The sequence below is a fragment of the Neocloeon triangulifer genome, unplaced genomic scaffold, assembly GCF_031216515.1.
Source record: "Neocloeon triangulifer isolate White Clay Creek 2 clone unplaced genomic scaffold, ASM3121651v1 ptg000012l, whole genome shotgun sequence".
In the NCBI taxonomy this organism is placed as follows: domain Eukaryota; kingdom Metazoa; phylum Arthropoda; class Insecta; order Ephemeroptera; family Baetidae; genus Neocloeon; species Neocloeon triangulifer.
The window spans coordinates 1,380,294-1,404,940 of NW_026775554.1; the positions used below are offsets into that span (position 1 = coordinate 1,380,294).

Here is a 24,647-nt window from a genome sequence, read left to right on the forward strand (position 1 = left end):
GTGGCGAAATTCAGAAAACATGAATTTTGCTCATAATTTCTCTTCTTACATTTAATTGTAGCACATTAAAAATTTTAAATTTCGCCATAAAAATTTGAAAAAATAAAAAAAAAAAACGCCCTAAAACGTGACATGTGGGTCTGCTTGTTCTTTAAAAGGCGTAATAACCTAGATTTCCATGCTTATAAATTAACGAAAAAATAAGAATTAAAAACAAAAACTATTTTTTTTTCAAACAGATTTGCTCCGACAATTTTTTTTTACAATCTATCTTGAGTGTTCACTTTCAACGTGATATAATTTTTAAAATTGTTGTCCAGAAATTTCGACTATGAATGTTTTAATTAACAAACAAATCTTTTTTTCCGATAACTCTCATTATTAAATCACATAAATATATTTAATATTTTTTTATTACGGGGATTTAATAAATAATTAATAATCTTATAATTAATTTTCAATTGGAATCCAGGTTGCGTTTTATTAACCGAGGTATGTCAAAATGAAAAGAAAAACGAAACTTTTGCAAATTATTCATCGCATTTCACACAAAACTTGTGTGTTGCCAGTGCACCCTAGGGTAATCCACTTTTTACTCTGCGTACTAGCGCAGTGTGCCCAACTTGCTTTGCTGGGATCTGGCTCTCCAGAATTCCAGTTCGTGTTGGCCATGCTCGCATTGTTTATCCATTGGAAACTCCCCTTGTTTAATTTGTCCAATCCGATGAAAATTTGATCGTTTTGTTTAACTGAAGGTATGGAATTGGTTGTTAAAAGCGCACTTGAAAAATAAAAATCTCACAATTAGCTGCAAGGAAAGTATTGACGGCATCCACTTCTGCGCTCGACTCAAATACTACCAAATCTCCTCCGTTCTGTTTGCAAAGCGCTCGGGCCTCATCATAAGATTTCTATCTCAATCAACACCAAGTTACCAAAGCTTATCATCTTAATGGAAACAAAATTACCCAAACATGAACCAAGAAATACGTAGATCCTCCAGAAGTGTAATTTTTGTATACCAATCCTTATGAAAAATTGTGAAAATGACCAAAAATTATGAATATATATATTTTAAATTTATGCAAACCTTCAAATTTGGGTGGTCTTTTGTTTGCAAAATTATAATACGAAATTAGCATTTCATAACTGATAATTAAAAATCGTTTATACCCATCTTCGCATGCAATTTTATTAGCAGGCTTGCAATCCGAGAAATTCACCGCAGTTGACAAATATGCTCCACAGTTGAAATCAGAGATTGGAACCGCAGTCCAGCCGATGGTGCTCATGTCGAAATTCGCTCCTCCCTCCCAAGATATGGTGCCACTGGCTCTTTTTAAGCCGATATACATCTTGACAGTTTGAAGAGCTATATATGTGAAATAATGTCATTTTTAGTATTTTTATACTGCTTATTGAGTTATAAGACTTATAAAGTTAATATGTTTATTTTATTTAGTGTGCCATGTTTTATGGAGATTTTTTTATAATAATAAACCAACGAGATTCCCCAGCACCCTGACGATAAACATAAAAGGTAAAATAAAATCCTCAGGTTGTTGGCCCTTCAGATGGATAAATTTAATTTTTAAAGAGGATGAAAACACCTTAAGGCAGCATAATCCTTGACAACCCTGCTAAAAATGTGGCACCAGAAAATTGGGGGTCACGGCGTAAATTTGTGGAAAAAGTTAAATTTAAGGTTGCATTTTTAACGTTTAATTGATTTCTTCAGTCAAATATCATGATAGTTAATATTTTGGTTTCTACAATACCCTAATAATGAAAAAAATTCATATTTTTGAAAATCCAAAATGGCCGTCCGAGATACACAAGGGTTTATTAAAACTGATGCCAAATTAATTATCCGAGATAGCCAAAAGATGCGGCATGTCATTTTGCGTCAGTGTGTAAATTTTCAGAATTTTTGAACAAGTAGTTTTGAATTTATTAATGATTTTTAAATAGCGTTTGAACGACTGAAAATGATCTCTTCGGACGAGTTAAAAATTAGGAAATGAGGTTTTTTTCATCATATTTAACACAAATTAAGTAGGTTTTTTTTTGTATTAAATGTAGATTTGAAGGATTTGAAAAATATTTGCTAGGTGTTTTCATCTACTTTAATTGGATTCAATTATTACTAATCCACTAACTGTTGAGAAGCAAAAATGCATCCTTTTGAAATTGTATTTCATTTTGAATTCATATACATATTGCAGAATTCACTGAGAATGTCGGTTTAAAGGCAAATTTTTACTTTTTTTTCTTTCATCACTTTGAAAATTTTGTCTTTAAAGAAAGGAAAATGGGGTTTCCTAGATGAGCTCTATCTATGAAATGCTCAATGTTAATTAGAAAAATTGAGGGGAAGCCAACTTTTACAGAGTTTTGGCTAAAATTGGATATGCTGCGGTAATTTCAAAATGATTCTCGGATTGTTATAACTTGATAATTTTGAATTAATATTTCAAGGTATGAAAATAATTCAATAATCCGTCAAGAATAAACTCTCAATCGTGATGAATCGTGATGTTCTTCGATAAAATAATCACAAAAAATAAGTAAAATTGGTTTTTACAGTTTGTTTGGATAGCAGCTAAAATAGCTTGATGCTCGGCTAAAGTTTCCACTACTAAGCTCTGCATTCCTATGTCCTTGCAGTAAATGCTTCCATGTATCGGCCGAATCTAATTTAAACTTGAAGATAAATTCATCAAAATATTATTTTTGTTCTCCATACATATTGGGCGCTGTATACGTATCTTTTTCCCGACACATTGAAAGTTTTTCCAACAACTACATCAAATTTTGTAAGAGCTCAAAATATATCAGTTATCTCATAAAAGTGTTACCACTTAGATTTGCATGGGATTTCCTATGCAGGGATGTATTTGAGTGAGATTATTTTTTAAATATAATTCATACAATTCACAAATTCCGAGTGCTGGCTCGTTGCAAGTGGAGGTGCTCAGAAGTTTGTTGTACAATTTTAGGCAATGATGAGCGTTGTCATTGATCGGTTGGCCCGGCGCCCAAGGCAAAATTGTTCCATTTAATTTATCAGGAAAATCATTTCCATCTTTCCTCATCCATAAGTAGAATGTGGAATTATATAGACCTTGGAAAAAACAATATAAAATCATTTAGAGACAACGAATGTACGTGGCTTTACCCATTGCGTCAATGAAGTGATCAAGCTCACCGAGGAGTTCATATGGATTGTCTATAATTGCCAAATCTGCCAGCGAATTCCCTCTGCAATAGGTTCTCAATTCGTATTGCGAAACCTAAAATTTTTATGTCACTGCTCCGTTTTAAAGGTAAAGATTTAAATAGTTTTAGTTTTTACGTTGTATCCCATTGGAATGAAGTAATTGTTGCCCAAGGATTTGTTGACTGCAACAATATTATGCTTATTATGTTCATTTAATTTGAGTTTAAGTTAAAAGTAATAAATTAAGAAAAAAAAGGAACTTTGAAAGAACGGCACTGCCAGGGTAACTGACGAGGGGCGGAATTCCCTAAAACTGATGTTGCCCTTTGCAGCAGGTGCCTTTTTTTTAAATAAAATTGCTCAAAATATATTAAATTTCCTCTCAGTTCTAATCAAGTTTAATCAACCCTGGATGGGGCCCCATAGGGTTCGGCGCACATTTTCTCAACTTCGAGGAGGAAGCTCATTTTTCCCTAGTCGCGGTGCATCCCCAGAACTATATTCTTTACTTTTAAATTTCCTTTTTTTCTTAAATCATTATTCTATTAAATTTGAGTTCTATTAAATGAAAGTTAAAAAATGGGTCCCAATTTCGTGAAAGAAATTGTAAATAACTTAAATTTTATTTTAATTACCTGATAGTGGAACTATCCTGAGAGTGATGCAATATTAATTTTTAAATATTTCGCGTGTCTTAAATCTAATTAATTACCTCTCTTCGCATAGGAAATTCCTACTGTCAGTGCAGGGCTTATCGGAAATACTCTTGCCATGCAGCACAATGCACTTTCCCTCGTCCGTTTTGTTGTATTGATCGAAATATCCGTCAGAGCAATAATGCAGTGGCGGGAAAATAGATCCGTTCTTTTTTGCCATGCCAGTGAAAAATGTAATTGAGTTGAGTGCTTCAAAAAAAATCTCAGTTAAATCCTAAATTCACACAGAGATTTTGCATCACTTTTGTTGCTACTGATGATATCTTGCACAGCAAGATACTCCTCTTTGGTTTCAAACATTACTAGGGCCATTCCGGAAGCATTGCACCACGCACTTGCGTTCTCTTGCGTCGTCTATTATTTAAATTATCAAATCTTGTCAAAGTAAATAATTTGTTTTTAATTTCACAGTAAAGTTTGGGCTGAGATAACTCTTTCCGTTGACGGTGAAGTTTGCTAGAGAAATTGATTTAATTTCATTTTTAGTTGAAGATTTGCTCATATGAAATGAGAAAGTAAATCAAATAACTATTTAAAGACAAAGTTGCGTCGTCGGTTGTATTGGTCGTGCTGTTAGTGCTGGAAGTTTTATCAGAAGTATTGGAGCTTGTAGAGCCTGCATCAGGACTCAATGATGAAGCAGAACTGGCAGGTTGGCTAGCATCGGTTGTTAAAGTGCCGTCAGCAGACGATGTTGAAATTGCGTCAGTTGCTTCCGACGAAGGTCTAGTTAAACGATAAGAAAAATTTGATTTTTATATAACCACTTTTAGCAACCAACGTTTGTTTCATTGCTGTGCTGCTGGTCTAAAAATTTAAATGTAAAACATTTTATTAAAATAATGAAAATATTCACTGCTGATCCAACATCTGGAAGGAAAGAGAAAGTAAAATATAAATTTTCTAGTTTAAATCCTTTAAATTGTTGTGTTTAACCTGCACTAGTTGATCTTTCCGTCACCACTTCCGCACTTAATATTGATTTTATCTCAAACTTTTAGTATACTTTTCTAATTTCCAATTAACTTACACAGTTGCTACACTCTTGGTTGTTTCAACCTCACCAGCAGTTGTTTTTAAATCAGGTGATTTTTCGGTGTTTTCAGGCACTGCATCCTTTGACGCGGCTTGTGTTGCGCCTTTTGAGTTTTGAACAGTGCTGGATTTTGGGATTTCTCTTGAATTTTAAAATTATTAATTGAAAGTATAAAAAAAAAATTACACTCACTCGCTTTTAGATCCCGACAGAAAGGCTGTCGCTTGATTGAGCAAGTCCTGGCTGAAAGGGAGCTCTTGTCCTTTTTCGCCGATCAGTTTCGGTTTCGGCGCCTCGCAAACAAAATTAGAGACCGTGTCGCAGTTGATGCCCGTGATGCCCAAAGAATTCAAACCCATGCAGTCTCCATCTTTCTTCGGGTCTGCGTTTGGCAGAAAAGCAGAAGCCAAATCGCCCAACCAGTTGCTTCCTCCGTCAGTGACCTTTTTCATCGAAGTCATCAGGGTGGATGTTGAAAGGCCTAAAGATTTAGTTGTGAGTGTTTGTATAGAAAATCGGGGAACAGAAAATTCGGTAGAAATTTTGTAGAAAAAAATGCTTGTGAAAGAAATTGAATATATATAATATAATAATAATTTTATGCTGCGTTAATTTTAAAAGTGGTCGTGCACAAACTTCTTTACTTTTATTTTTCAAAATTTTTAAACAATTGATTTTAAGTAACAAATAAAAAATTTCAAACCAATGTCTCCTAAGAAGTCTTGAACGGAATCTAGCTGCGTGATGCTATCAAGACTCATGAGCTCCATGCCTTGATTTTTGCAAAGTTTATTTGCTTCAGTCGCATTTGCTTTTTCAGACGGCACCACAATGTTTTTTCCACCGACGAAATTCAGAACAGCTAGAACACCAAATTCATTTGGGACTTCCCAGAAAATTTCTCATACCGTCAGCGATCGAGTCCAAAGTGCTAAAAGTTTTTTATTAGGAAAAAAATTCTCATTAAATAATTGAAATTACGCTGGGGTTGTGACGCCGTCGGGCAAAGGCATTTCTTGGCAGGAGAAGGAAAGTTGCTGATCGCAGGAGGCATTGTAAAGGGCCCCCTGATATTGAGTGAGGCAGTCACCTGGGCCGCCGGGAGGACTCCCTGTTCCCCATTTGAGCGAGGCCATGGATTGCTCATTTGCGGAAGAAAAAACTGGTTCAGAACCAAGTCCTATAAAATTAATAATTAATATTTTGTTCAAATTTAATGCATTTGGTTTGACCAATGTAATTGAGATATTCATCAATTCTGGCCGCTTCCTTGCTATCAGCGATTGAAGTTAATTCCATTCCCTGGTCAGAGCAAAACTTTTGAGCCTCATCATATGTGGCCTAAAATATTTTTTCAGCAGATAGCTCTACTAAATCTTCAGATAATTTACTTTTTCGGGAGGAAATTTATATTTCTTTTTCCCAATAACAACTGTCTTTTTTGAAGGACCTTCACATTTAAAATATATAAATCTCAATAAAAAAAAAAATAATAATGAATTTACCATTTAGCTCGTTTCTGATAACTGTAGAAAAATATTAAATTAATGGTATATGCTTTAAAAAGTTTTCTTACTTTTCTTAACTTTGGAAGCATCATTTGGGATAATCGTCCTAAAATAAAATGTATGAATAAATTTTTATTTTTAAAAGAAATTTATAATTTTTTTTTATAAATGTATATTTTACTCGTTTTTTCTGTGAATCCTTTTTGAAGAGGAACTGCTGCAACTTTTTTGTCCGCAGCAAGATATTATCGTTCTCCTTATTTTAATCCTATTTCCTGCTTCTCCCTTTTATTTCTATCTTTTCAAGGCATTTTAATTTTTACCTGCGCTGCCTGACTTCAATTTTTTTGATCCACCGTGAGCACTTGGCTGCGCGTGAGACTGTTTCGATTTCACATTTTCACTTTTCTTGGTCACGTTTTTTAATTTGCTGTCCTTTGATTCGCATGTGATTACATACATAGTCTACAATATTAATAAAATTCGTTATTATAGTTGTTTATTCTACTTAATTAAGTCGTATTTGGCTAATTAATTATTTAATATACATACCAAAACCAAGCATATTGAAATTTTTACGTAAATTTTCATGTTTCGGTAAAAATTAAAATTATAAGCACCAGCACGATACACAAGCAATGCACTGGCATTCTCGTCTGCGACACAAAGGATGTTTGTTGTGTCTCGTGGGATTTCCAAGTTGATGGTCGCGCCGCAAATGCGTCACAAGCATAATCACTGAAATTGAGTTTAAATGATGAATAATGAACATTCAATCGTTTTCGCGCCTAAAATCTTGATACGAATTTTTCTTGGGAAATTTGTTCAAAATGGAAATTAGATTTCGCTTTGTAAGTAAAAAGTTAAGTAATAAAAATTATACAGAAGAAATCTCATTGAATTAATTTTGTATTCACTAAATCACGTTCACGCGGTGGCCGATCTCTTTTTGATGTCGAGCGTTTTAGCAGACCTCTGCTTCTTGTGATACCCTTTCATCTCATCTCAATTTTGTCATGTTTACTTGAGTAGAATAAACAATAACAATAATAATAATCACATTCATATCAAACCTTAAACTTAGAAAATCTGATCGTAAATTATCAAAGCATCTAAAGCTTCGTGAAAGATTTGCCTTCAAAAAGGCATTGTAAATTAACTCCACCTCTCATGAAATAAGTTTTTCAACTAATTAATTATCTTCAATATGATAGGACTCATTTGTCTCATTTCAAAATTATTTTTTGTTCAAAATTTGTTTGAAATTAAATAAAGGCCCATCTGTTGTTTGAAGTTTATATATTATGCACATTTTAACGCAAAACTACATTTATGGTTCGCAGATGATTCTGGTTGGAATCGCACAATCTACTATGCGTGCCCACACGTAAGCTGGATTTAATACTCCACAGTTTCCCGTGATTGCTGGAAGGTCTTCACTCCAATTTATGTCATTCTTATTAAAACCTTGTCCATCGGTCCACCCCCAGGCTGTGTTCTTTCGGAGGCCAATGCCCAAATTGCTAACGCCGTCATAGTTCAGCGCTAATATTAATTATTATTATCTTTACTACCAAAGCATATTATTGTTAACAGTTTACCTGTTTTAACGGCGGCTGTCTGTAATGTAGTTTTAATGTTGTTGAATTCGCCACTGTTCTTAGGGCAATACAGTTTGTAGCCTTTTGCTACACACCACGCCGAAGCGTTGTTTGAAGATATCTAGAATTATTTATTCTTTGATTACACGTTTTATTATTAATTTGGGATTCACACCAGCTCTGTTGAAACAATGTACGTCTTGGATCCATATGTAAAGCTGCCTAATATGCGATTAGTTAATATTTTGAATGCTTTCTTTTATAATTATTTATAGGCAATGAAATTCACCATTGTCTTGCATTAAAATGTAAAGAAACTGCTGAAAAGTGAATTGAGCACCTTGATAATTATTCACCTGAGGCTAACGAAGGAGAGGTGGTAGTTGTTGTACTTGTGGTTGTTGACGTAATCGTCGACGTTCTTGTAGTTGTTGAAGTTACAGAAGTTGTTGAAGAAGAGGGTAAAGAAGTTGATGGCATTGGGCTTGTGGGTGTTGGAGTCGAGCCTATCATTGTAGACGCACCACTTGCAGATGCTGGAATCGAGCCAGACGTCACTGAAGTGGAGGAAGATTGCGCACTTAAACTTGTGTCAGTTGAACCACCACTTGCTCCAACAGACGTAGTTGTAGAATCAACTGTTGAGGTTGTTGCCGTTTGTCCTCCCGTGGTGGAGTCTGCTGACACTGAAGTTTGCGTCTCCGTGGTTCCAGAACTTGGCAAAGTATTCGTCGCCGAGGCCTGAACGCCAGATGAAGTTCCAGTTCCGGAAGCCACTGCACTACTTGCGGCTGCTGAGTTTGGTGTTGAACCGGCTGAATTTACCGAAGAAGAATCACTTGGTGCTAGAGTAGCGCTAGCTTGAGTTATTGGTTCAACTGCTGGACTGTCGGTCATTGGATCCAAGTTTGAGCTAGTTGTCCCCGAGGAAGCTTTTTGAGTAGGACCTGCACTATTCGGTGATGGTGCTTCGCACACAAAATTTGAAACCATGTCACAGGTCACACCGGTCAAGCCTAGTGAATTTAGCCCCATGCAGTCTCCAGCTTGTGCAGGGTCTTTTGGTGGTACAAGAGCTGATGCCAAATCCCCTAGCCAATTGGAATTGCCATCAGTAACTTTCTTCATTGACGTAAGTACTGTTGTTGACGAAAGACCTAAGTATGGTACAATGAAGTATGATTCGTTTTAAACCTCAAACAAGGTAATAAATACCAATATCTCCTAAGAAATCTTTTACTGAGTCCATCTGAGCAAGAGAATCTAATGACATAAGGCTCAGTCCTTGACCGGCACAAATTGATTCTGCTTGTTTTGCTGTTGCCTTTTCACTCGGAACCACAATATTCTTTCCACCGACGAAGTTTAGAACGGCTTAATCAGAACAAATTAAAATTTAACTTCCTAAAAATAGTGCTAATTTCACCATCCCCAATGGAAGACAAAGCGTCCGCACCGCTATTTGATAAAAATTAATTACTTCAATTAGACCTGAACCAAAACCTTTTTACATTGCTTCTGTGACTCCGGGTGGTAATGGTTTTTCTTCACACGCAAAGTTACTCAGTGAATCACACGAAGCGTTATAAAATACTCCATCCTTTTGGACCACGCAGTCTCCAGATCCTCCTGGTGGAGAATCCGTTCCCCAATTGACTGAACTCGAGGAACTTGATCCCAAAGCCGATGATATGGACGTATAAATGGGATCATCAGCCAAACCTGGGAAAATTATTTCTATGAAATATTTTTACGGAAAAATCACGTTCAACCTATGTAGTTCAGGTATTCAGATATCTTTTTAACTTCACCGGGGTCATCAAAAGTCGAAAGCGCCATGTTTTGATCTGCGCAAAACTTTTTGGCACCTTCAAAAGTGGCCTGTTAATTTTTTACAATTATTTTCCCTTTTGCATTTGAACGTTATTGTATTTTTCGCAAAACTTCTTTGACACTTTTTGTATAAATTACCTTTTCCTTGGGAAACTTGTATTTTTTCGTGCCGATTTTGACCAATTTTTGGGAAGGCCCTGCATATTATAGTAATTTTTTATTTTTCAAAGGCCACCACCTTATTGGGTTTTTACCGTTGAAATCCGTGCGGACCACTAAAAAATTAAAAAATCATGAGGCACTGGAAACTCCAGAGGAAATCAGCGTGGTGCCAGAAACATATAGTGATGAATTTTTTATTAAGTGCATGGAAATTAAATTAATAGATTTAATTTTAACATTAATAAGAACGGTGGGAGGCAATAGTAAATTTATGAACTTGGGCTCACACAAATAGCTAGAGCACTGGCAGAAGTGTGATTTGTTCAAATTGTGCCAAAGGCATACAAGAACAAAATGTGCAGAATTCTCAAAATTATTACTTCTCAATTTTGATAAAACATTTTTCGTGGGAATCGTCAAGCCCTAGAGATATGAAAATTATAATATTTACCCAAATCTTGTGCCTCTGCGATTTTAGTTTGATTCCTTCAAATGTATATCATTTAATATAATATCAATCACAGATCCAGTTCAAAGGTGCGTACTGCCTATTTTTGCTATTTTGTTCGTTTGAACATGACCTAGAGGCACAACATTTTTGGATATGGCTTCGTCGTATTATTGCTGAAGGTTGCAATCCAGCACTTTTCTTCTTTCCTACTTTTACAAAAATTAAAATGTTAAATAATTAAATCTGACATAAAGCTCACCTTTTAGCGATACCATGTTTTTACCATTCAAGTTAATTTGCTGTATTCGTCCATTAGCTGATGGAAATCATAGAAAACTATCTACAAATCATTACTTCTTCTCACCTAAATTCCCACTGTAGGCTTGAATTTTAACTTTTGATTTTTTTTCATCGGCAGCATCATTCTGAAATATTAAATTTCAGAATTGTGCGCAGGAAAATGCATGTTCCGTACATTGTGTGGCATCATCACCCATATTAGAGTAAGACTGAAAATGAGCGTGTAAAATTGAGCCATTGGCAGCGAACACCTGAAGACTTCAGCGGTGTGACAACGTTTCGTAAAATTTTCAGAACGGCGTGGAGAAAGCAGAGAGTGCGTGGGTTCATATCCGCTTCATTAGTTAGTCGGGCGAACTCTGGTTGAAAAAGTGGTGGGAAACCAACGCAAGAAAGGAATCCCAGCGGATTTTTTTTCAATTTTTTTAAATTGAATTGTGGTGTCATGTATCATCACATTGAAAGCATTAATAATTGTTTATTTTAAATGGAATTTCCAGTCGTGACCCCAGAGTAAATTCATTTAACTTTATGGATATGAAGGAAAAATAATTAAAATTTATAAGGAATATTAAAAATTATTAATTTAATTTCAAAAAATGCTCTTCTCTTAATTATGCGTGTTCTTCTGATCGTTCGACTCAACTGTGAGCAGGCGCATTGATAAATTTGACGAAACCTCCCAACAAGTTATGCAATGCCGCCGCACGCCGCTGTTCAGCGGGTTGCTGTCATTACAATTTAAGTCGATGGAAATTTATTCGATTACAAAATATAAAAAGAAAATGCCCAATCATTTTACTATTTATTTTTTTATTGTTTTTATTTATTATTTATCCTTGAATGAACTGGAAATTTTATTTCAAAAATATCGCCAACAAATGGTGCAGCGAGCTAGTAATTGAGGGTGTTGGTCTTTACGCTCAATATAGATAATAATTTACTTATATTGGTTTTCTTGATTTGACACAATATCATAAATTTCAAATATAATCGACGATTTGCACCTAATAGTAAGACGATTATGAAATTTATTTATATGAAAGCAGAGCGTCCCTGAAAATACAATTTTGACGGCTCGATCATCTCATTTGCAAAATTTATAAAAGAAAAAAAATTAAACTGAAACTTTAAGTTCATTTATGAATTAAAATCTAGCCAAACTTGAGCCTAAATGAAACAAAAATAATTCCCCCATTTATGTGAAGTTTTTCTTGTTTGTTGTGTTGCTATATTTTTATTATTTGCGGTTGCTGTGCTTGTTTTGCCCACTAAAGTTAAATTTGTGCCGCAGTCAATCAATGGCCGCAGTCCTGAATTTCCTTTCAAATTGCGCGGGAGGAAATTATTTTCCACGTTGACGAAGTTCCTAGATTAATGTTTGGAAATTCCCTGCAGTTTTGAAGTTGGCTGACACATTAGGAAACATTGTAATGCACTTGCTCAAGTATGAAAAAATGAAAAAAACTGCCAATTTTTAAATTTCAAAACATATCCCGAGGGGATATTAAGTGATCAAAAATTCAAATAAAATACACATTTTGATTTGGGCTGATGATTATTGTAGGCCAAAAAGCAATTCTTGTCCTTCTAGGGAGAAAATTGATGATTCATTAGATTTTTATTTCATTAAGAAAAAATTATTTTGTCACAACTTTATAATTATTATTATTGTCAAAAAATTACATGGAACCCTTCTAAAACATCCATTATATATAAGCAATCTTTCTCATAAACAATATCTATGTGGTTTTTTCTATACATATACATGATCAAAAGTTTTTCTTGAAAATTTTTATTTCATATATACTTTAAAATTTTACGCCGAGCAGATAATCCTTTTACTGACCGTGCAAGAGAAGACAGTGGCGCTTACGACATTTGCTCTATTTATCCCTCCGCAGTCGCCAGAAGTGGGGACACTCATAATCCAGCCAAGATTCATCTTGCTGTAAGTTGTGCCTTTTGACCACTGCCAAGTACCGGTATTGCGAAGCCCAATAGCAACATCGTCAGAGTAGGACATTGCTAAGAGAATGATAATTTTAGCAAAGCACTGCCGGGTTTCTAATACATTAAATAACCTGATTTTGCGGGCTCTTTATTTAGTGCGGCAGCGATGTCTGCAACGATCCCAATACTCTTAATGTTCAAAAAAGTCAGCCCGTACGTGTTACACCAAGCTTCTGCATTGTCGTAGCTCACCTGGAAATTGTAAAATAAAAGCCATTTATTTTTATTCACCTGTTCGTTCTCTTACTGGGCTGGTTGAAATCAAATATTTCGTGCCAATAATTGAGGTGAAATTGTCTGTATCAAGAGAGTCATTTTGTTAGTTATTGAGTTGACGTGAATTCACATTTCACAAACAGTAAGGTAAAGGTGTTGTCACTACTGTTGTCGTCGTCGTTACAGTTGTTGTAGTTGTTGGTGTCGTCGTCGTTACAGTTGTTGTAATTGTTGGTGTCGTCGTCGGTACAGTTGTTGTAGTTGTTGGTGTCGTCGTCGTTACAGTTGTTGTAGTTGTTGGTGTCGTCGTCGGTACAGTTGTTGTAGTTGTTGGTTTTGTTGTCGTTACAGTGGTTGTAGCTGTCGGTGTTGGTGTTGTTACCGTTGTTGACGCTGCTATTGCTATTGGTTTTGTTGTTATTATAGTTGTTGTTGCAGTTGTTGTTGCTGTTATTGAAGGAGTTGTCACTGATTTTGTTGTTGATGGAAGCGCAGTTGTTGCAGTTGCACCGATAGAGGTTGAAGAAAGTGCAGATGTTGTAAGGATTGAGGCTGATGAAGAGACTGAGGATGTGGATTGAGTTGACGCTGCTATTCCAATTGTTGTACTTGCTCCCAGCGAGGTTAAAGTTGTTCCTGAGAAATCTGTAAAGTAAAATGCTTTGCCTAATTGAAGCTCATTTCTTACCCGTTATGCTAGGGTTGACCGTAGTGGGCGTTGATGGGGTGTCTGCAGTTGAAGCGGGGTTGGACAATCCTGAGGTGGTGGAGGCCGTATCAGTGCTTGATACGGAAGTGACCGAGTCAGTATTCATAGCTGAGGCAATCAAAGCAATTTAAATAATCATGTTTAAATGAAAGGTTACTTGTTAGCGCTGCTGGCACAATGTTGGTTGCCGCAGAAGTTTGAGGACTAATAAAATAAATTTTAAATCAATTAATTCAATATAAAATATACTTGTCTGCAGAAGTGGTTGTGTCTGCTGCAGCTTTAGCTCCACTTATTGTTCAGGGAAATGTGAATTATTAATTTTTATTAATTTAATTTTTTTATTTGACACCAACCTAGTCGTTGCACCAGTTTTTGACTTTCCAGATTCCGGCGCCTGGCAAACGAAATTGGAAACTGTGTCACAGGAAATGCCCGTGATGCCCATGGAAGTCAGCCCTGTGCAGTCCCCGTCTTTTGCCGGGTCCTTTTGAGGCATGAAAGCCGAAGCCAAATCGCCCAACCAGTTCGAACCTCCGTCGGTCACTTTTTTTAAAGACGTCAGCACCGTGCTCGTTGACAATCCTAGTTCATATTAATTAATAAATTATAATTTTTTATTATAAATTAATCAATTATAATTATGAGTTATTTATTATTTTCTTTATTTCTTTATAATTATTAATTATATTTCATAGTAGTGGTTTTTGTTTTAAAATTTCTTGCCAATGTCTCCAAGGAAATCCTGGACCGAGTCCAATTGGGCCATCGAGTCGAGCGACATGAGTTCAAGGCCCTGATTGGCGCACAGACTTGTTGCTTCTGGAACGGTGGCTTTTTCGCTCGGGACCAAAATGTTTTTACCGCCGACGAAATTCAAAACAGCTTATGAAAAAAAAATTTATTAAAAAATAAAGTAAGCAAAATGGTTTTGCCATTTTTATATTCACCATCTTCTAATGAGGAGAGCGATGATGGTCCACTGAGTCACAAATTTGGAACGTATATTTAATTTTTATATTAAAATTTCTCGACCTGCATATTTTAATCAGTTTTTTTTTTAATCATCAAAATAACTAATAATCTTCAATCTTCATTTGTGTTTAAGTTTTGTGAAAATTCAACTTTTCAACTAAAATTTGCAAGTCTCAATATCAATTGTATTACATTGTTGTGGTGACTCCGTCGGGAAGAGGTCGCTCTTCACAGGCAAAGTTGGCTTTTTGGTCGCAAGACGCGTTGTAAAGGGCCCCGTTTTGTTCTACCAAACAGTTGCCCTCGCCCCCAGGTGGGGCATCCTGACCCCAGTTGCTCAAGGTGGAATTGCCGCTTTGAACCGAGGACAAGGACGCAAAAACGGGGTTGTCAGACAACCCTGCAACAATATTAAGCTAAATAATATGAATTTTTTTATCTTACCAATATAATTGAGATATTCTGTGATTTTTCCCACTTCGTCAGGATTGCTAAATGTAGCAATGTCCATGTCGTCCTTATCACAAATCTTTTTCGCCTCAGAAAATGTTGCCTTGTAAAACCAGGTCAGTAAATAGTTGGCAGAAGATTTTAGTAAACCCACCTGCTCTTTTGGAAATTTGTATTTCGTGTTTCCGATTCTTAATCGCAGCGGATTTGGCCCTTTCGTGAATAATGATGGCAATTTTATTTAAAATAATATTTAGCTTACCGCTTAGGTCTATTGGTTCTGTAAAAGAGAAAGATAAAATTTTAGTTACCAAATATTTTTTTTCAAAGTCTCTTCAGTAGAGGCGTTAAATTTACTATGGAAATTTCATTTATTTTATCTCCAATAAAACTAGATGGTGAAATATTCTTCAAAGTAGACTTCCTGCTGGGCTTATCTGTATAGCAGGTTGTCTGAAACAACACCATGCATGGAGTTGTTCTATATAATGGTTTGTACTGGGAGGGCGTAAATGCAAAGCTCAAACTTAAAATAATTGTGCTCGCCTTTGACCAAATTTTTTCGTTTTGGTAGAAGCTATAAAGATTTTTAAAATATCCAGTTATAAAGACAATGTAAAATCTTTCTTAGATATGAACGTTTTTCTTTTTTTTGCATTGAAAATCAAGAATGAACAACCTTTTTTCGTATTTGATGTGTTGTTCCTGCAAATAGCATTCAAATTATAATCCAAATTTATCTTTTTGAAAATTACCGGTATCCTTTACTGCCATCATGACATTTACTGAACCCGCAGCACTTAACAATGAGGGTTCTCTGTGGCTTTGCATACTGCGCTGTGGCAACGTAGGTGTTTCCACTTTGACGTATAACTGCAAAAAAAAAAAAAAACTCAAATTTTCTTGATCTTAGCAATATGGGGAAAGGAAAAGCACAACAACGGATTGCAAATTTTGTTTTTATTTAAAAAAAAAAGAGGGATTATATTTTTGTTTCTTTTATTCATGGAGTTCTCTTTTCGAAAGAGTGAAATGGAAATTGCTTAAAATTATCCCACTTTGAAATTAGTCAATTATTAATATTTGCTTTAATTTAAAAAAAATTGCTATAGGAAACGATAGGAGTGAAAAATATTTGTGTTCCGTAAAATAAGGTTTTAAAAAACATACGTTTTATCGAATGCAAACGCTGTCCATTGGCACGCACTTGTACGGCTTTCTTGGCGGCTGTTGAGTTGAATATGGTGAGCAAGATATTTGATTTTTAATGCTGTTGTATTTTTATTAAGAATCGAAACCAATATTTAAATTTTGAGTATTTTGTGTGGTTTGGTGCGAAAGCAATATTTTATGATTGAAATCATTGAAATTAACCCCACTTTAAATCGTGAATTCAATTCCAATAAAAATCTTCTCGTCGCATGAAGTAAATCAACCAAATGTCAATTTTTGATAATGTTGAATTCCATTTAATTACTCCTAACAAGTTTTCAAAATTAGAAATAATAAGACACTAAAATTTGCAGCTTCGCAATTGCAATATACGGAGGCAATTTTATTGCTCGCAAACCGTTCGATTCCCAATACTTCAAATAAGGAAATTGTTTTCTAATCAACGTACACCGGACAATTGCATTCCGCGATGCTTTCTTTCCGATACGTTTACGATCTGTGTTAGGAAGAATTATTTTGATTATTCGAAGCTTGCTTAATTTAATCGTTTTAAAAATAATTTAATTGAATGACTATTAAGTTGAACTATTCTGTAACTCTCATTTTCTTGATTCCCTGTTTCTATTCCTATAATGTGAACCCTTATATTGGCCTACGCTTTTGGATGCTGGCGTTTTGTGTATTCTCCTTGGAACTCCACCCTAAAAGAACGTCCTGAAAACAAAACGAAGTCACATCAACGCTGAAGCAACTCGTCTTCGAATCTCACCGACAGAATTAAAATAATGAAAATTGCTAGGGTAGAGCGACACATCACATTGTAACTTTTGAAAGTGGATTTTACAGAGTGATCGCAGTTTGTGCATTCGTTGAACTGTGGAGATTGGAAGTGATTTTGCAGGGAATTCCTCTCTGCGTTGCAATGTCGACAGGTGGGAAAAAAAAACAGGAAAAGAGAGCAAAATGATGAGAGTTGGGCAAAACCAGGTGGGAAACGGGAGCAAATTAAAAAGACATTAGTTTACTGAATGTGCTTCTGAAAAGGTGCGATTTTTATTTAGTCGCTGGAGTTTTCTGTAAAAATGGTGTTACATAAGAGGCGCGAACTATTAACTTTTTTTAACTGCATAGAATGAAGCATAAAAAAATGCTGTTTCAAATATTTTTATAACTGTTGTTGTGCTCTGAATTCTTTTTTGTTTACACAAATGTACACTTGAAAGTGAAAATCGGCCTAAATGAAAGTGGATGAATTTGGGATGAAAATAATGGCTTGATAAATAGAATCTTTTCAAAGAAATCATTTTTGAGTGTTTAAATAATACTTTTGTTGTTTTGTAATGAACATGAGAGAGTAATTTAAAATTTTAAAGGATTTACACACTTTTTATCAATTATTGCACAATTATTTTCATAATAAGCCTCTATTAATTAGACACAAAAGATTCTTCTTGGCTCTGAACAATTAAAAGTGACGGCGTAATCTCGATTGACGTCGAAGCCGGCGCAGTCGCCTGGGGTTGTCGGTGCGGCTTTCCAGTTAAACACCTTAATGTCCACTTGTTTTTTACTTACTGGCCATTTCCAAACTCCATTAATTTTTCTTGCTCCAAACGCAATAATATCAGGATATCGCAGTGCTACCACGATTACAAATTTAGGCAGCGTTCTAATTGAGAAAAGTAATATAATTACCAGCTTGCGTCGCACTTTTCCTTAACAAAATCAAACTGGCATTGAAGTCGGCATTATCAAATGACGTAAATGTGTCTTTATTATCCTTGCACCACTGTTCTCCCTTATCGAATGGAACCTGCAATTTAATATAGAATTTTAGTTTTCAAAAGGGAATTTTTACAGTCGGATCAAATTTCTAATTGAATTATAATTATGGAACTTTCCACGATAATATAAAGGTTGATAGTTTTGGGCATGAACGTACCGGGTACCCTGATATTGGGCAATCCTTATTTGTAGCTAAACACGTTACATGAACAGCTGAAAATTTTGAAGAAGAAATTTTTAATGAAGCTGTATTTTATTGAAAATATTACTAGGTATAGGTGCCATTGGACTGAAAAAATTAAGCAATGAATTCTGGAAATTGGTTTAGCAGTGAAATTATTTACACTTCGCAAACAAAAGGAAGTGGAATTCCACAATCAACGCTGATTAGTTTTCCCTGCAGAGCTCCAACGCAGCCACCTTTTGAAAGGTCTGGGTGACCTGTTGCCCATTCAACCAAGCTCTTGTTCGCTTTCAACCATGTTGATAAATCGAGGGTAAATTTGTTAACGAATACCGACGTGTCTGACATGCCTAAAGTTCGTTTGACTTGGATTTGACATAGATTCTAATGCTCAGCTCTCACTCAAATTGATGAGAAGAGTGTTCAACTCTCCGAGGTGTTCGTAGGGCGTGTCGATGGACACCACAGAGGCGCTCCCGTTGAATCTCTTGCAATAATAATTTGCTTCCAACACGCAAGCCTAAGCTATTCTCTTATAGAAAATGTAATCAATTTCTACTTTTAATTTCACCTCCAGATTTCTCAACACAAAGTACTGACGAGTTTTTGAATAGATTACTGCCAAAAAGTTATTGAAATCACAAATCTTGATTATTTTTTTTAAATTTTTTATTTTACCTTCTGTATAATTCAATCTATATTTAAGGAAAGGCAAATTACTTGAATGCGAATAAAGTATTTTAAATTGTTACTTGTTTTCGCACGCGAAATAGCACTTTTTGTCGCATGGAGTGGTCAACCATTTCCCATACTGCGCCGTCAAACAGTCGCCACCCGAATTTGTCAAAATGTTTGCTGGAGTAGTGTTGAAAAATCCGCCTGGATTTGCCCAGTTACCATTTGTCTTCTTTAGAGCGACGAAATAAGACGCATTTTTCCTATCTGCGGATAAATAAAAATTGATAAAAGCGCAATGTCAAGTTAAATGAGCTTGAAATATTTAAGTATTAGAGTCTGGCCAATTTGGATTAAAAAATTATTTTAGATATTCATATGAAACTCTATTTTGAAATTTATTAAATAATGATATTTATGCAATACTGTTTATCCCAAAAAAAATAAATTTACCTGGATCAGCGACCAGTTGACTCATAAGTGTTTGAAACTCTTGCATGCATTCTCCTACCAAAAGCCTCATGCCCATCGCTTCACATTTGGCCAATGCCTCATCATATGTGGCCTGAGAAGTTCAAATTTAAAGCTTAAGATTTTTGTTTAATTTCCTGCTTACCGTCTCGTTTGACAAATAAGTCACTTTCTTAGAAACGGTGTACGTGAAAGCTGGTAAAACAGTGTACATATTATTCCATTTTTCAATTAATTTTCTTTCAAAAACTGAAAGCACAATTAAAAATGTTGAATATTAAAATAATAATAGGGTAAAAAAGCCACCAGTTAGGTCACTCTTTTTATGATTTATTATTTTAATTTTATGTTGATAATTTAAATATTTAATTTATATGTTTACGTTTCTTGCAGAAGGTTCAAGATATATTTAGTTTTTTACCTGCTATCAAAGGTTTTGACGTTGTTGTCGAAGTTGTAAGAGCAGTTGTTGCTGTCGTTGTCTGGACTGCAGCCGTTGATGCAGATCCATAAATTGTATTTGTATTTGCAGTAGATGTAGCTGTATTTGAGGAAGTAATAGCTGCATTTGTGCCAACGTTGGAGGTCAAAGTTGGAGTCGCCAAATCAGAAGTTGAAGTAATCGCAACAATTGTAGTTTCTGGGTTTGTGTAGGAAGATGTTGCGGCTTGGATGTTACTCAAGACAGTTGTCACTAAATCCGTGACGAGAGGAGCTGTCTGAGAAGTTGTCTCAGCAGGATTTGTTGGATAAGTCATCTGAAGAGTTGCTGAAGCGGTTGAAGATGTCGTGGTTAGAATCTCTGCCAATTCAGTAGCAATGGCAGGTGATTCGTATGTAGGCGGCTCGCTTGCAGCCTCTGATGCAGTTTGCGAACTGCATGAAAAGCAAACATTTAAAATGATCCAATAAATAATCTAAAAATGACCATCGTACTCGGAACTTGTAGAATCAGTGGCGTCTGCAGGTTTCGCTTCACACATGAAATTACTTTTTGCGTCACAGGTCGTAGTTTTCAGAGTGGAACTGGCAAAAGTGGTGCAGTTTCCTGCGGTGCTTGCAGGTTGGTTGCTCGCCCAATTAAGTCCGTCAGCAATTGCACTCCCATCCCAGGAAAACGACCCAGCGCCCAATGGCAGCAAACTGGTCAGAATCGAACTCGATCCAACACCTAGATTTTCCAAAATTAATCTAGTTTTACCAAATTGGACATTGCTCACCTTTGGAGTTAAGAAAGCTGCTAATTAAATCGCTTTCCGTTTTGGTTTGAATCGAGAGCAGGTCCATCTGCCGAGACTCGCACAATTTCTTTGCCTCATCATAATTGGCCTAAAAGCAGTTGAATTCTTTTTGAATAAAGTACATTTTTTATATTTTAAATTTAAAAAATTCACTTCTTCTGTAAAGAAAAGAAGAACACGGTGAACTTAAACCCAGTCAACAAACCTTGTTTGATGGCAAAATATAGTCAAGGCCACCAAGGTTTACAGGCTCCGCTGTAAAATTATCATATTAATCTTTAGATTTCATCTTTTGCGTGGTTCGGAATTGTTCACTTTTGTCAACTGACAGGAAAGAACTGAACAAATCACTATAATGAAAACATGTAAATAATATATAGTAAAACTGTATCTTTTTAATTCATATTAAAGCAGACCCAAGCGCAGGTGGTGCTGCTTTTGTTACGCCAGAATCCGGAGCCTGGCAAACGAAATTCGACACCGTGTCGCAGGAAATGCCAGTGATGCCCAAAGAACTGAGCCCCACGCAGTCCCCGTCTTTTGCCGGGTCCTTTTGTGGCAAGAAAGCCGAGGCCAAATCGCCCAGCCAGTTCGAGCCCCCGTCGGTCACTTTTTTCAAAGACGTCAGCACCGTGCTTGTCGACAATCCTAATTCATATAAATTATTTCATTATAATTATTTATTGCAATTATTATATATTTATTATAATTCATTTATAAAAGTGCAAGTTTATGCTATAAAATTTCTTGCCAATGTCTCCAAGGAAATCCTGGACCGAGTCCAATTGGGCCACCGAGTCAAGCGACATGAGTTCAAGGCCCTGATTGGCGCACATGCTTTCCGCCTGAGGCACGGAGGCTTTTTCACTCGGAACCACGATGTTTTTACCACCGACGAAATTCAAAACAGCTTTTCACAAATTTTGAATTACAGCAGGAAAAATAATTGCTGGACTTTCCTACCGTCCTCCAATGACGTTAGCGGCTCCGGGCCGCTGCAACGATTGAACGGAAATGAGTCGGAAATTTTCACGAAAACAACAAATTTAAAATTTAAATACGAGGGAAATATTAATTATATCTGATTTGAAATATGCTTATTTAAATATAAAACAGCAGAATTAATGTAATTTATATTACTTGGCTCCACCCGGCTTCTCTTCGCACGCGAAGTGGGCCTTTTGTTGGCAAGACGCGTTGTAAAGGGCCCCTTTTTGCTGCACCAGGCAGTCGCCAGCGCCCCCAGGGGGAGCGTCTTGACCCCAGCTGCTCAGGAAAGAACCCACCCCATCCGTAGAGGACAGAGACGCGAACAAAGGAATATCGGACAACCCTGATAAGAGGAGCAATTTTTATTTTTATGTTTATTTAATTTTTTACGTACCAATGTATTGAAGATACTCGGTGATTTTCCCAACTTCTTGTGGACTGCTGAAAGAAGCGATATCCATATTTTCCTTTTCACAATATTTTTTAGCTTCTGTAAACGTTGCCTACAAAAATATACTTGTCAGATTTTGAACCGATTTTAATACATTATAAAAACCTCTTCTTTCGGAAATTTGTACTTTGTTTTTCCGATTTTAACGAGTTTTGAAGATGGCCCTGAACGATTAATTAAAAACGCAAACTCAATTTATATTCCCTGTTATATTTACCATTGTAATCATTGAATCCTGAAATTTTAATTAAATTGCCGTTCATTAATACACAAAATTACTCTAAATAAATGATAATTTCAATAACAATTTACGCACCTTTTCGCCTTTTTGGCCATTTTGTGGAATTCCTATATTATTTGACATGTATTTTTATTTAAATTATTGATTAAAAATCGTTAGAAACCTGGCGCCTCTGTCATTCTGACATTTCCTGTGTCCGCAACACTGGATGATGAGATTCCGTTTTTCCCCAGTGTAGCGGGTAAAAGCCACGTAGCTGATGGAATTTTGACGCGTCACTTAAATAGGCATTTCATTACTTTGACATGCGACAAAACAGCTCAATCAAGCAATCGTACGTTTAATAGAAGAGATGCGCTTGCCGTTGATCTGGACTGGAACCGAATTCTTTGAGACTGATTCAGAGGTTTTATAATTTTATGTTTAATTCATATTAAAAAGAAAAACTCACTTTTCTGCATTGTTTTCACATTTTGATTATTGCCCGCAGAGCTCCATCCTACAATGATATCCTTGGAAAACTTGTATAATGTTATCAAAAATAAGTTGTTTTTTTGGTACTCACAGAGATTAATATTACGACCGTTGCGAGGGTTGCATAACGCATTACATCATTCGGGGGTTGGTGACGCAGTTGATTCCCAAAATCTGCTGCCCAGAGCCCGGTTGTGAAACGCTGAATAACGCGAAATTCGCTGGAGTTTATCAGTATTTTGCTCTATCGGAAGTAGGCATGTTCATTTCAGACGCGAACAAAACGTCAAAAATCTGTGACAGCCACGAAAGGGACTTTTTGACGTGTTTACTGCAACAGGAAACTGGATAAAAATCTTTGACGCGCAGCATTTTCAGTGAAAAACAAATTTTGAATAAATTTATCTGCCATTTAAAAGTTCACCCCTCTAAACATTGGAAATCGGCAAAAATATTTCAACTGTACAGTGTTTTGGCAGGGGTCATACGATCGTGACCATATTTGAGACCCATAAAGACCATGTCAAGAGGTTTTCAAAAATATATAGTTTTACCCCATTATCTCAAAATTTATGGGTTTTACGGGACGTTCAAATTTGGATTTCGGAAAATTTCAAAAGGCTGTATCTCGGCTTCCCGTTGACGTAGAACAAAAATCCGGGTATGGTTGAATTTGTCTCATTGCCCTCTACAACTTTGCTGTTGGAAGCAAAATCGTATGTCAAAGTTCAAGGTCACTTCTGCTGACCTCGTGACCTTTGACCTCACAATTGAAGGTTATCCCCCAATTTTATTTCAATTCTGAGATAGCCATTTTGTAGAACGTGAAATTTTACGCTATATAAGAAAATAAACCAGATGGTGTTTTTTGTTAAAAAATTAATAAATAAATTAAAAGAGCAAAAAACGTTGTTTTCCGAGCATTTTTGCTGGGTAAATATGTTTGAACCACCGTAACTTTTTTTCTGGGCAAGATAGCCCCACATACCTAATGACAAAAAGTAATTGCCTTGACACGGCCCATCTAATGATGTATCACACGTGGTGGTCAGGTCACAAAAGGTCATTGACCCCGGTGACCTTTGACCTTCCCATAATTTTTTCGTCATGTGTGGCACATGATTCGAAAGAGAACATTAAGAGGGTCATTTTGGTGCCCAGAAATCTGTTGTAGCTTGAGCAGAAGTAAAATTATTACTGTTTTTGTAATAAAAAGTGATCGAAATCGAATTGTAAATAAACGTAATTCTAGGATAACTCTGCTTCTCTGAAAGCTACAACAGATTTCTGGGCACCATAATGACCCTCTTAATGTTCTCTTTCGAATCATGTGCCACACATGACGAAAAAATTATGGGAAGGTCAAAGGTCACCGGGGTCAATGACCTTTTGTGACCTGACCACCACGTGTGATACATCATTAGATGGGCCGTGTCAAGGCAATTACTTTTTGTCATTAGGTATGTGGGGCTATCTTGCCCAGAAAAAAAGTTACGGTGGTTCAAACATATTTACCCAGCAAAAATGCTCGGAAAACCACGTTTTTTGCTCTTTTAATTTATTTATTAATTTTTTAACAAAAAACGCCATCTGGTTTATTTTCTTATATAGCGTAAAATTTCACGTTCTACAAAATGGCTATCTCAGAATTGAAATAAAATTGGGGGATAACCTTCAATTGTGAGGTCAAAGGTCACGAGGTCAGCAGAAGTGACCTTGAACTTTGACATACGATTTTGCTTCCAACAGCAAAGTTGTAGAGGGCAATGAGA

The 24,647-nt window shown here is 35.9% G+C and overlaps 4 protein-coding genes across 6 annotated transcripts; all 4 read right to left on the minus strand.

The window, feature by feature from the left end:
• Positions 1-456: 456 nt before the first annotated feature.
• LOC132197267 (uncharacterized) lies at positions 457-7,129 on the minus strand. The gene is made up of 31 exons (XM_059620435.1): positions 7,033-7,129; positions 6,804-6,945; positions 6,662-6,755; positions 6,549-6,586; positions 6,478-6,498; positions 6,364-6,422; positions 6,205-6,313; positions 5,954-6,152; positions 5,881-5,903; positions 5,676-5,834; positions 5,165-5,453; positions 4,967-5,113; positions 4,873-4,907; positions 4,793-4,806; positions 4,718-4,743; positions 4,466-4,662; positions 4,346-4,392; positions 4,179-4,290; positions 3,933-4,125; positions 3,856-3,872; positions 3,356-3,402; positions 3,179-3,293; positions 2,932-3,124; positions 2,859-2,881; positions 2,747-2,802; positions 2,585-2,693; positions 1,174-1,372; positions 1,091-1,107; positions 969-1,027; positions 803-911; positions 457-749 (listed from the first exon to the last, which is right to left on the minus strand). The coding sequence occupies exons 1-31, from the start codon at positions 7,069-7,071 to the stop codon at positions 535-537; spliced, it is 3,102 nt and encodes a 1,033-aa protein (XP_059476418.1). The 5' UTR covers positions 7,072-7,129; the 3' UTR covers positions 457-534.
• Positions 7,130-7,792: 663 nt separating this feature from the next.
• LOC132197335 (uncharacterized) lies at positions 7,793-11,163 on the minus strand. Of its 2 annotated transcripts, none has more exons than XM_059620564.1 (15): positions 11,003-11,163; positions 10,892-10,952; positions 10,787-10,843; positions 10,622-10,733; positions 10,528-10,562; positions 10,169-10,189; positions 10,053-10,111; positions 9,854-9,962; positions 9,593-9,803; positions 9,508-9,539; positions 9,297-9,455; positions 8,438-9,238; positions 8,257-8,303; positions 8,082-8,202; positions 7,793-8,025 (listed from the first exon to the last, which is right to left on the minus strand). In XM_059620564.1, exons 1-15 carry the CDS (start codon positions 11,063-11,065, stop codon positions 7,811-7,813), a joined length of 2,103 nt encoding a protein of 700 aa, XP_059476547.1. In that variant the 5' UTR covers positions 11,066-11,163; the 3' UTR covers positions 7,793-7,810. The 2 variants fall into 2 exon arrangements, with proteins under 2 accessions (XP_059476547.1, XP_059476546.1); XM_059620563.1 differs by having other exon boundaries at positions 10,622-10,736.
• A 1,356-nt stretch (positions 11,164-12,519) lies between these two features.
• Positions 12,520-17,236, minus strand: LOC132197160 (uncharacterized). Of its 2 annotated transcripts, XM_059620259.1 has the most exons (20): positions 17,133-17,236; positions 17,020-17,077; positions 16,812-16,859; positions 16,361-16,417; positions 15,946-16,063; positions 15,870-15,895; positions 15,453-15,470; positions 15,345-15,403; positions 15,185-15,293; positions 14,933-15,140; positions 14,716-14,747; positions 14,492-14,650; positions 14,122-14,350; positions 14,015-14,056; positions 13,923-13,969; positions 13,745-13,873; positions 13,198-13,692; positions 13,088-13,137; positions 12,912-13,032; positions 12,520-12,855 (listed from the first exon to the last, which is right to left on the minus strand). In XM_059620259.1, the coding sequence occupies exons 1-20, from the start codon at positions 17,175-17,177 to the stop codon at positions 12,647-12,649; spliced, it is 2,259 nt and encodes a 752-aa protein (XP_059476242.1). In that variant the 5' UTR covers positions 17,178-17,236; the 3' UTR covers positions 12,520-12,646. The 2 variants fall into 2 exon arrangements, with proteins under 2 accessions (XP_059476242.1, XP_059476243.1); XM_059620260.1 differs by lacking the exon at positions 16,812-16,859.
• A 169-nt stretch (positions 17,237-17,405) lies between these two features.
• Positions 17,406-23,717, minus strand: LOC132197301 (uncharacterized). Its single transcript, XM_059620514.1, has 28 exons — positions 22,967-23,717; positions 22,853-22,913; positions 22,740-22,796; positions 22,565-22,679; positions 22,477-22,508; positions 22,378-22,395; positions 22,266-22,324; positions 22,104-22,212; positions 21,860-22,052; positions 21,683-21,714; positions 21,471-21,629; positions 21,136-21,367; positions 21,035-21,069; positions 20,925-20,974; positions 20,699-20,807; positions 20,415-20,649; positions 19,900-20,354; positions 19,624-19,673; positions 19,461-19,572; positions 19,085-19,274; positions 19,011-19,027; positions 18,904-18,950; positions 18,735-18,852; positions 18,493-18,682; positions 18,418-18,437; positions 18,306-18,361; positions 18,059-18,176; positions 17,406-18,003 (listed from the first exon to the last, which is right to left on the minus strand). The coding sequence occupies exons 1-28, from the start codon at positions 23,006-23,008 to the stop codon at positions 17,795-17,797; spliced, it is 3,120 nt and encodes a 1,039-aa protein (XP_059476497.1). The 5' UTR covers positions 23,009-23,717; the 3' UTR covers positions 17,406-17,794.
• Positions 23,718-24,647: the final 930 nt, after the last annotated feature.